The sequence below is a fragment of the Lissotriton helveticus genome, chromosome 3_1 (assembly GCF_964261635.1).
Source record: "Lissotriton helveticus chromosome 3_1, aLisHel1.1, whole genome shotgun sequence".
NCBI classification, from domain to species: domain Eukaryota; kingdom Metazoa; phylum Chordata; class Amphibia; order Caudata; family Salamandridae; genus Lissotriton; species Lissotriton helveticus.
The window spans coordinates 1409795636-1409807830 of record NC_136061.1 but is presented as its reverse complement, the minus strand read 5'-3'; the positions used below and the strand labels follow the sequence as shown (position 1 = coordinate 1409807830).

At 46.7% G+C, this 12195-nt stretch overlaps 1 protein-coding gene across 2 annotated transcripts in view; it reads right to left on the bottom strand.

The window, feature by feature from the left end:
- Nucleotides 1-12195, bottom strand: part of TFCP2L1 (transcription factor CP2 like 1) — a 105895-nt gene that overhangs the window by 20295 nt on the left and 73405 nt on the right. For both annotated transcript variants that reach the window (XM_078682068.1, XM_078682069.1), the window contains one exon: nt 1162-1304. In XM_078682068.1, the coding sequence (XP_078538194.1) occupies nt 1162-1304 (143 nt within the window). The remainder of the gene's footprint in view (nt 1-1161; nt 1305-12195) is intronic.

The window sequence follows — 12195 nt, the reverse complement described above, 5'->3', positions numbered from 1 at the left end:
TGTTGAGCAACATATGTGGAAAGCATTTCAACATACTTTTGTTCTACATACCCAGCTCGAGAGGATAAGATAGGTGAGGGGGCTTGAGATAACGGAACTGGCGTTATATTCTTGCCTCTATATGGTTCATTCAGGACATAGATGGAGGTAATGGTTTCCTCATGGGTAAGGAATCTGTAATTTTCAATGTGTGCTGGATGTCTTATCCACAAAAACAGTCTTAATTCTGAAGTTAATAAAACACGCTTTACACTTTAATACCTTGGATACATAATGCCATTTCAACTTCATTCGTTTTTTTTTTTATGTATAGCAACAAACTGACTGACCTTTGGTTACTTTTATGATTAACCCCACTAGATACTTAACACCGCAACCCCCGTAAAAAAGATTTGTATAATTTCATGAACAAGTTTAATTTATCCTGACATGGATTTGGGAGCCCTCCGTAAAACTATTGTATAGATGCCACAACAGAGGAGGCTTTAATGGTCAACGATTACATTGGATTCCATTGATGGGAAAGAAACAGAGATACATTTTAAGTACATTTAACCCCCTACAATGCACAAAACTGTGCTAAAGGTCACAAGGAGCTCCAGGAATGCAAGACTGATTAAACATACACTTCCCTGGAAGCGGGTGGGTGTATTAAGGTACGAGTAGGCCAGAAAGACTAAGATGAGGAGGGAGGATAATTTTGGTTGGGTGTCTGGTGGTTAGTGTGAATAAAAAAAATTTAAAAAAAGCATACCCAAGACAAATGATGCATTAAGTAAAATTATGAGATAGCCCCAGGTTTAGACTAATATTAGCTCTGGTCTTGGGACCATAAAGGCTAATGAGTGACCTATTTTGTTTCACTTTAAGACTCTTCGGTCCATAACACCATAAGCAGTGTGCTGGGATTTGCAAGTATGACCCTTAAAATGCTATCTTTCTGTTTACCAAGGTATTTCAACATAAATCCTGCAATATTCTCAAATCTAAAAGTCCATTTTGATTTGTCCTCAGTGGTCGCCATTCCAATGAAACTCCTCCCCCACTAAGCAATGAATTGAAATACGTGCAATGTTGAGGGGAGTAAGCCTCCAATCATCTCTATTCCTGAGCCACAGATCAAATTGGCCAAAGCAATATTAAATACATCAAACCCCTTACCTCAGTACTAACAACTACATGGATCCCAGTTGGTCCTTGCCGATAGATCTGATTAATCTGCTGCGGCGAAATGGTGTACAAGTTGGCAATCTTCTCTATTAGTTCCAGTGCAGTCAACTCCTCCAGGAAAATAGCATGGTATACTAAAAGAGTTTATGAAGAAATAAAACCAGATTCATTTCATTGGATCAAACTGCTGCATTTCTACACAACCCAACACATCACTCACAAATACAACCAGACTGGCCCAACATCTCCGTATGGTGCCTCAAGTGTAGAATTTAAAGCTAGAATGTACAGTAACATACACTCAAAGTAATCCTACTTTAGGTTTCGGGCATTACTATCCACCAGGTAAAACAGCACTCAGCAACAATCAGCCAAGTAATTAAAATAATTGAGCAGACAAATGTTTAAGGTAGGGTTCGGGAGGAGGCATGATGCAATACACCAAAGGAAAATCTGTTTGCTCGCGTGAAAGGGAAAAATACTCCAGTGCTGCTTGGAGACCACACGACATCCTTGGATGCAATCAGATTGGTAAACATTTTGGTGAAAAGAAAATGACTGGAAAAGTATGCAACTGAAGCTGTTGAAGTTAGACTAATCAAGTCTAAATTAGGCCTGGGCGGTAAATTCCATTCCGCGGAGAACGTAAAATGTCCCAAAATTCTGCGTTCAGCGACTTCGCAATTTTTTTTTTTTTTGCTTGTTTGCATACTCCAAATGCATGTCCGCAAGATATTTCCCCCCCCCCCCCGAGCACGCAAACAGCGATTGCGAACAGTAAAAAAGCATAGGAAACAAGCAATTTCATGGGTTCGCAGAATTTCTGCGTGTTCGGAGATTTTTTACCGTTTCGGAGATTTGCGTAACGCGATTACGCAAATTCCGCCCACCCCTAGTCTAAATATCAGAGGCTCTCAGAAACAGAGATGAGGTCTAGTCCTGGAGGCTGTACAGCTGTAAGAAACTTTGCAGTGAAACTTTCCAACTCAGTAATACTCTATTAACTGATTCTGTGCATCGGACGGCCCCCGGCCGTCTGATGTCACAGTGGGCGTGTGCAGAGGATGGCCCGGGGCCATCCGAACTGCGCACACGTGGAATTCTCCCACACGGCGGGGGATTTCCAGCCACAGCGCAACGGTTAAGATTTTGGTGCATTTGGCTCCACTTCTGTTTGAGTAAGTAAACTTATTTGCACGGTTAATAAAAGCCATTGCATACAGCTGACAAAAGTGATTCTTGCAAATAATGTCAGGCAACACGCAAGTAAAGCATACTGATTACATTTATAAATAGAAAGACCGATTTTAAATATTAAGGCTAATGAGCGTCTTGCTCCATTGAGAACCTAATATGGCTCGAGTTGGGAAATAGGATATGCTTCTTTATGGTTACCCCCCACTTTTTGCTGATGTCACTGTTTTTGCATTAGTCTGACTGGGATCATGCTATCCAGGACCCAAGTCTATCTGCTTTCTCCCTGAAATGGCTATATATGTACACTCCAGATTAGACACTGGAGTACCCTTGTCAGTACCTAGTTTATGGTACACCATGTACCCAAAAAAGAAGGTACCACAGAGGCATCCCATGGGTTGAAGCATGTATTAGGCCACCCTTGAGAGGCCATTCAGAATGACACAACAGGTCTGCTACAGCAGCCTGTGTAAGCTGGTGCTCGCACCACTTAATTAGATATAGGTTCACTATATCTATCTAAATCACTACACTTATAAACCTATCAGTCACCCCATGGCATGCCTTTTCAATCCTGAAAGCAGGGTTTTACGTGAGAGGGTGACCCTGCATGAGTAGGGCCCCTCTGCAGCCTTCGGAAACCCTTCTTTGGGGTTCTCTGTGATGTCTAAGTGTATTATAACCTCACGGTAAATGCTAACTTTAAAACGGCTACTTAGAAACACGTTGTGTTTGGTGTCAAACACCTTTGAATCATACCACCACACCAGTAACTGTGTGGGAGATATGATTCCACCCTTCTGAAACCACTACTGTGGGTCACCGGTCTACCCGGTACCAGCTTTCTCGACCTGGGCAGCTCAAAATGGACGCTGCCAGCCACAGACACGATTCCGCTCTCCTGCTGCTGAGCCAAGCTTGCGCAGAAGAAGGCATGACAATAGGCATCCTGTCACAGGGAAGTGTAACCACCTCCCAGACAGAGTTTAGTGTACTGGGGCTGGGTGGGTGCACTCAGTGCCAGAAAGTCTGCACCGGGGGCACATTTGGTGTCCCTGTGCATAGTCCAGCTCAAACCGGTCCTGGGAACCACTGGTCACTGCTCTAGCGTGAAACTGGACAAAAGACATGGGTATAGCCACCCCTCGGTCCTGCCCCTCCCCTAGCAGGGTACCTAGAATCTTGACAACCCCTTCCTGTGGGTATAACGTGGGTTACCTGACTACAAGACTTTAGATTTTACCTGGACAAGATTCTACTAAGAAGAAACCAAGTACTTAGACTGCCTGCACAACTTTGCATGACTGAAGAATCTCCCTTGGAGTAAAGGAGTTATTCCCATGCAGTAGCAGGCACCTAGGCGCATCTGACCGGCATGCTTCTCCAGAACTCCTGTGGACTCCAAAGATTTCAGCAACACAGGAGGTGGGTTTCCGTAGGTCCCTTAGGTTGATCCGACCTCAGCGATTCTGGCACCTATATCCCTTGTAGGGACCATGCAACCTGAATCCCTATGTACCACGCACATTTGCAAGTGCATATGCTTGTTGGCAATCCCCGAGCTTATGCATTGGGACTTCGTGTAGTCCTGACCCAGAGTAGTATTTGCACCGAAGATATCCGGCCTCCACTCAACGAGTTCTGTGGACTGGCGCTTTGCAAACTCGCTTGAGGTCTCCTTGCGATCCTCGCCAGGACCCACAGTCCAATGGACCAGAGGTCACCTTGTTTGTTCTTGGGCTTACCAGGTTGCTCCAGATGTGCCCCGACTCCCCATTGCTTGGAGTCCCCTGGACCTTGCTGGTCCACACCATAATCAGTTTGCTCTGACTGCGTGGGTTGCATTTGCCAAGGTTTGTTGGTGCTCCAGTCAGACAATGACCCCTCAGCACTAGGCATCCTTCATGGGACAGCTCACCTCTGGATCCTGGTTGTCCTCGATGTCTCCTGGTCCCCGTGGCTGCGTCAAGCGTCCCTTCTTCGCACCTGAAGCACCAGACATAGGTGGGCATTCGACTACCGAGCCCTTGGTCACATGACATGACCCAGACTCTGTGCCTTCTGCTTTCAGGTTCCCCTCACCTAGAATCCATGCTTGGATTTTACCGGACACTTCGCCTTACTTTGCAGCTCTCCACTGAAAACGACAAAGGTTTGACACCACTTGACTCCTATGCACCCGGCTCCTCTGGGGTAGGTACCCGGCTCCTCTAGGGTAGGTATAACAGGTACTCCAGTACTCACTGGTGGGTGGGCTCTAGAACCTCGTATATTCCAACGGGTTTGCTTGAAGTCCTCGTAGAAGTGTCCTTAAACTATAACTTTGCAACTGCGATTTTCCCATTGAGTTGTACGGAGCGCGCGGTCGTGTTTCTTCACTGCACCCATCCTCCGTGGGCTCAATGTGCCACTGCCTTGGGTGGTTCCTTGGGATCCCAGCGATTCTACGTGCTCTAGGCACTGTGTCAAGTCATGATTGTTATACAATTTTTTTTAAGTATATGGTTCGGTCTCCCCCTGTGCATTGTGCTACTTACGATTGTTCTATTGATTCAGTATTGTGTGCTTTTTGTTCTAATCTTGTGTAGGGATTAGTAGAGCGTGTTATATTAATAAATACATATTTTTACATAACTACTGTGTGGCTCTCATTTAATTTAGTCATTCAGGAGGTGATATTCTGGTAAAACAAGCTTTTTTACATTCCTTCAAGATTAAGCCTGAAGGCTGCTCTCCACAGCTACCACTAGGATCGCTTTCTAAAGGTTATCTTGACCTCATACATCATAAGTGTCGTGGGCCATCCTTGCATTGTGCAAAACAGCTTTTTTTTTTAAATCACAGTTTCAGGGGCAATAGATTAATTTAGCTTTTGCCCGACGGAGACTCACTGTGTGCCTTTAACCTGGAACAAGGGATAACTCATTGAGCTGCAAGGTTCTTTTTGTACCCCTTGCTTTTGATTGTAAAGAGCATGTGCATTGTGTGAGGAGTTATTAACGTTCATGCTAACCGTATCAGTTTTGTTCCAATGCCATTAAGTTACTTCAATGCCAGTTCTAAAAAGGTTACCTGCAAGCCAAGGGGATAGAAGCTCCACTCAATCAAATGGTTAAGGGATGTCTGCAGAAGCGGATGTGAAGTTAAGAATATTGGATTCTGTAGCTTTTTCCTTTGGCCCATGACCGCTGGGCATGTACAAAATATGTGTAATGCTGACTCTAGTTTCTATCTGTATAGGAGACATGGGTTAGGCAACAGGCCCTTCCAGGTTGGAATAAAATTTGATGTCTAGGTGCACAAAACGGTACAACTTGAACTGGCGCCGCTGTGCTTGTGACAAGCTCAGCTCGTCATGATGCACAGTGGAGCTGCACTCATGAGCTGAGCTCGTCACAGCCACACCAGTTTTGGAACGTTCAGCATAGCGGGGAAATGATCCCCACGTGCAAACGTTCCAACGGCCATGACTAGCTCAGCTCGTCATGAGTGCAGCTCCACTGTGCCTCATGACGAGCTCACGTCACAAGCACTCAACGGGTTAAAGACAATGAAATGCAGGCTCGTACCTACTGCGGGGGCTCAAGCTTCTGTAAGAATTGATTACTGTCCAAGCATGCCATTTCTTTACGAAGCAACTCTAATTATTTACATAAGGCTGATATTTGGGTAAATAGTCAGCTACTCAACAAAAGGCTGCTCTTTCCGTGTTACTGCCCCCCCCCCAGTCTCAGATACCTAGTTCATCTATTGCCTGTACTAAGTATTCTCCCCAAGATTGTGTTTGCTTGTTCCTCGACTCACATCTAACAATTTTGTTTAGAGAACTCCTCTCATAGGTGCACAATCTCCAGCATAATTGGACAAAAGCATTCCGTCTTTGTAGTTTTGGATTTTTTTTTAAGCCAAATTTGAGTCCTCCGAAGAGAGTATCGTTTTGGTATGGAGACTACTGCTTTGCAGGCTTTTGCTTGGAACTTGTTGAGCATTTCCATTTCGACATCATGCATGATTTCTGTACCGTATGCCACTGTTGGGATACATTGAGATGCCATTACGGTTAGTAGCAGTCCAAATGAGGGGCAGCTGGGTTTCTTTCAGCAGCCGGATTGCAAATGTGCTTTTGCCTGTGGGGCAGCTAGATGGTGTTTGAAGAACATCTGGTGCTCCATGTTGATGCCCAGATACTTGTATGTGACTGCTACCTTTACCTTTTTGCCCTTGATGGAACAGGTAAATGACCTACTAGGTGTGGACAACTTTCGTTTACTTAAGTTCAGATCTAAGCCTTGCTCAAACATATATGTTTTAGTGCGTTCATAGTAGACTGCAGGCCAATTGGTGTTTGGCTCAATGTGTAAGTATCATCAATATACTGTAAGCATAGTATTTTCTGTTAAAGTAGGGGCTAGCTTTTGTCTTGTGGAAGATGGCTTTCTAAATCGGCGAAGTATAGATTAAACAAAATTGGGGTTAAGACGCATCCCTTCATTGTACTGATTTTGTTCGTAACTCTGCTGACATCTATTTTAATCTGTGTCCATGTTTATTTTTTGTTTAAATCTGTTTTTATTTATTTGATTTACAAACATTTACAGCGTAACACATGCTTTGCCCCAGTCGTATTGGTACAGTGTGAAATGGTACAGAGATGAATAGGATGTGTCAGCAAATTGCAATAAAAATGAACATGCACAAGTGAGTAACGTGAAAGGGGAATCATCACAGTGGACTTCGGATGTTTACTACAGTTTTAAGCATCCAGGTACATCTTGGAAGCAATTTCAGTAAGTGTCTACTTTGTAGTAATCTCTTAACTGGGGAGGAGGGCAATAATGAACCGAGGCAAAGTAAAACATAATGTAAGGTTTGTGTTTTGAACAGAAGCACTTTATTATCACCCCCCACCCCCAATTTGTCCACCGACCTCCCCACTCGGTGCATGTAAGAGTAGGTTGGCGCTTACTCGGATATCCACCACAGCCATGGCAAAAGTGCACACACCTGCCAGCGGCTCTGTGCTGTTCCCTAAGCACATGTTCGGAAGCTGCACTGTCATTTGGATCTGGCACATTCAACTCTGTACTATGTGTATTATGCAGTTCAACCAATATTGCATCACAATTTGTAGCAATTGTGAGCTTGCGGATGCAGAGTATATCCTCCTGGTATAGTGCGAAGCTCACTGCTTTAGTCCAGGTCAATAGGGAGCGCCTCCAAGCCAGCACATGCGATGAGTCAGGGGCCTTCTATCTCCTCGTGATCAACCCTTTAGCTACTTCCAAGCCCAAGTTTAGGAAGCGAGAGGTTACATTGTGCTTCTTACTTCTGCTATAGAGGTGTAGTATGCAAGTAACCCACTCAAAAAGGTCACATTCTGTGCAATGGAAGAGGACATCTGTGATCAGGCTCCAATATCCCTGAAGGAAAGGGCATTCCCATGGCATGTGTAGGAGGTCTGCATCAACAAGGTGGCAGCGAGGGCAGGCGGCATCAGTACAATGAAAATATCTTTTGATCTTGGCTGCGATGAAGTATGCTCTGTATAATATAATACTGGATCTGGCGGAAACGCATATTTCGGGGGATATGCTTGGAGCATCTTATACGGACGCCAAATCGAGATCAGTGAATGGGTGATTCAGGTCCCCCTCCCCATGGAGCCATAGCAGTGTTAATGTGATTTCAGTGGGTTGCATAAGGGAAGCATCAAGCCACCGTATGAGGTGTCTGCCACTACCCATCACATGTAGGTGCTAGATTATTAGGTGTTAGTCATATCTCCCCATTGGCAGTTAGGGCTGCCAGGAGTGAACGATGTAGCAAGAATCGTCCGGGGTGCATCCAGTCCTCATCGACCAGTGTGGCATATGGTATCAAGACACCAACTCAATACAGGTCTCCCATATCCTGGAGTTCCCCCGCCCCCAAACTGTGCAGCTCGGCCACTGTGGTGACTGCATGGCCCCTAGGTGTGCATTGAAGCAGTAAGGCAGTTGTGTATGGCGTTGTGTTCCGGGTAATGTATAGGCACCTGCAACAACATCTCTACGCCACCCTGAGAAGTAGAGGCTTTGGTGCATTGGATTTTGTACAAGGTTGAGATAGGTGGACTAGGGAGGCTGGGGACAAGGATGGTTGTGTGGTAGCATGTCACACAGTTGGTGGACGGCTAGTGACCTGGCCACCCACTGCAGCTGCACCGCAAGATAATATTGTTCCATATTTGGTGCTGCAGGGCTGCCACTGTCTGCAGGCAGAAAAAGTTTAGATGGCTACTCGATGGCAAGAATTGGCCCAGAAAAGGTCTGACAGTGTTCTCAAGAGCATGAAAGAATGACAGGGAACAGCACAGGGGTAAGTTTGCAAAGTAGAATAAAAGCTGTGGCAGGATCACCATTTTGGTAAGGCCAAACCGACCAGTCACAGATAATGGAAGTGTGCTCCAAAAGGAGATTTGAGAGTGGATTGCTGTCAGCGCTCTGCCTAGGTTGTTATCTGATATGTCCGCCTCTTACGGTAAATAAGGCTGCAGCGATAGCAGAAGGTATCAGCTCTCCATTCCACACGTTCCCCATTGAGGACATACACAGGGTCTGGATAGGGACCATTAAAAGGGTAAAAGCAGGATATCGCCACATTGACCTTCAGCCCAGACAGGTCCACAAATTCTCCTAGGATACATGCCAACGATGGCGGGGGATTGATTGCATAGCCTTCCAATACACCAGAATATCATCCATGTACAGTGAGATTGTGTGTACTCCATCCCAAGGGGGATACCACCAACCCCCCCCCCCCCCCCCCCAGTGAGAAGGGCCTCTGCCAAGGGCTCTATGGCTAAGGAGAAGAGGAGTGGGGAGAGCTGTGACCCCTGTGTGGTTCCTCTTCCCATTGCAATAGGTTCAGAGACATATGGGCCTGTCTTTACCCGGACTGCCGGCTGCTTGTAAAGCAGTTTAGCCATTTTTTTTGCAGAGTTTTATATAGCGCGAACTAGAACCGAACCAGTTATCAGAGCGCTTTACATAGCACCAGTTACATTACATGAGGACACACTTTCATTTTAGGCACGGGGAGATTAAGTGATTTGCCCAGAATCACAGGGGGTTTTTGGCGTCGTTACCGAGACTCGAACCCAGATCCGAGGTCGAGCGCCTTAGCCGTTAGGCCAACCCCTCTCCCATGCCAATAAATGTTGCACCAAGGCCATAACTAACCAACGTGGTAAACAGGAGCATCCATTCTCGAGAGCTAAAGGCTCTCAATGGCCCAATATTAAACACCAGAGTGTGGCCAGTGACATGTTGAATATGTGGTCACTCGAAAGCGCCGCCTAAGATTTAGGGAGGCACTGTGACTGGGTGGAGGGAGCAGGCTCGGCAACCGGACCCAGATTACCCAATGACCCACCTCCCCTGGCACCAAAACAGAAGAGGCCGAAGCAGGGGCAGAGGGACAGGATCAGACGGTCATACTCAGTCATTGGCAGCTCCTGACCAGGAGCAAATTTTGACGGAAAGACAAGAAGCCCTTTACGTGGCGGTAGCTCTTTGTGTCACGATGCATTCCTCCAGCCAAGAGGTAGAGTCCTCCAAGTTATTGACCGAAGAGGATTCTATCTCCACTTGGTTCAGGGACCTGGACTCACCCACTGGCTGTCACTCCCCAGACATCTGATGATATCATTTAAGAGTGTAAAATGTAAGTTGTTGGCATCCTGAACTATAACATTTCTCAGAGTTTGGCAACGGTGGCTATCAACTGGGCTCTTTTCATGATACACGATTGGGGCACAATGGGCCACTCTACTGGACGGTTCGGGACAAGGAAGGATCCACCCCCCCCACGCCACAGTGCTGGGGAGGGGGAGGGAAGAAAAAAAAAAAAAAGACACTCCGCGTCTATTCTGGTATGAGCACATGATAGAGGGGTGGCCTAGGCCCGACATGACCCCTGACTGATCAAGCCCAGCAGCCAACCACACAGGTCCGAATGTGCCTCAATCTGCTGGATAATGTCCCGCTGTGTGGGCAGCAGTTAGCTAGGTTGCAAATCAGTTTAAAAGGGGGGCCTCACGAACCCAATGGCAGGCGTGAGAGGGCCTTGCTGGTGTTTGTGGCATGTGCGGTCTCCGGAGCTGGGTCCTAGGCCCAAACCACCCTCTGGGCCCCACCTGCCAGGATCCTCGTGGCAGGGGACTCACCTCCAGGCTCTCGCAGATGGACATCGCTCCTTCAACTGCCTTGACACGGCTTCGGGCAGGTCACTGTATTGCCTCGGTCTGAGGGCGAGAAGGTGGGCCGCAGACCAAGCCCGGCCATCACCCTTGACCCCGCCCCGACTGTGCGTCTATCCTCCGATTTTATGATGGTGAGCCGCCACCGCCCACACAAACTACCTCGTTAGGCCCAGGATCAGCCCAGATGAGTCTACGTAGCTGGCTTTCGACTCCAGCACATCCGTCTCTTCTTAGTCCCCACTACACACCAAGCGCACAAGCCTCCCGGCTGGGTGATTAGGTCGCCTTCCGCCGACTGGTGGATCCGCTGGCGTGCACTCCATCCCAGTGGGAGTTGTCAGGCAGGACACGGCCAGTTCTTGGGATGGCTCTATGGCGACTGCAAGCGTCCTGTGTCGGGCAAGGGCTGGAGTTTTATCGCCCGCAACATCACTTTGGTCGGAACTGCTGGTGCAATTCACTGATGTTTGAGGCGGGTAGCTTTAGTGGGGGATCACACACCTGCTGATATTCAAATGCTGGCTAGATGCAAGGGGATGAATGGGGAAAGATGCGGAGCCAAATTGACTCGCATCCACCGATGGCTAGTCACGCCCCCCCACCTGTGTCCATGTTTCATTATTCAGTGCTGAGATTGCCTTTAGTAGGTTTCTGGGATGCCAGAGTCTACCAATTTTGCTCAAAGGCAGCTACATGGGACCCGTCAAAGGCCAATTTGAAGTCAAAGAAATATGCGAACAGCTGGGTTTTGCGCTGTTTTCCTCAGCTACGCTGTAAGTGCTGTTAGATTTGTAAGAGTCCCCATGCCTGGTCTGAATTCAGTTTGCATTTTTGGTATAAGGCTTTTTCGTTGACCCAAGCTTTAGGGTCCTAGAGTCAACATGATGCATACAGTTTTGCTTCCAAATCAACAATTAACCTGTAATTGCTCTGCAAAGATTGGCTTCCATTCTTCCAGAAAGGGCGCACGAGGCTTCCTTTCCAGAAGTCTTATATGGTAATAGAATGGAAGATTGGATTAAAAAAGGGTAATAGGTAGTGAGCCCAAAAAGCAATGTTCTGCCTAAAAAGTGCACTGGGGAGACTGTTTGGTCCGCAGCCCCTTCTGCCTTCAATTTCTTTAATATTTTTTCTACGGGTTACTGTTGGTCATGGGTGCTGCATTATTGGAGTGGTTGTTCATTATGCTCTGGTTTCTATGGGGTCCATTTGGTTGCAGTGGGTTGCAGGCTCTTGATTTGACTCTTTGGTCTCCCTGCTATCTAACCAATACAACACCGGGTTTTGGATGTTTTGTCTGCCCTCACCCTTCCGGCAGTTGACTGGCAGCACTTTTGTACGAGGGTTCTGAATCTTCAAGGGGTTTAAGACTATGTGTTTTTTGAATCGTGTGAATGCATGTCTGGTAGTTACGGCTATGGAGGCGTTTACAGCATCACAAATATATGGATTCCCCACACACAGATGAGAATGATCTAAAATGTATTTATTTAAAACAGCGATGACATTTTAAATGGTGCGCTTGCTGATTGGGTTGGGACAAATTCTGTACATGAATGGCATGGAAAGGAGTGCAAGTGGAATTG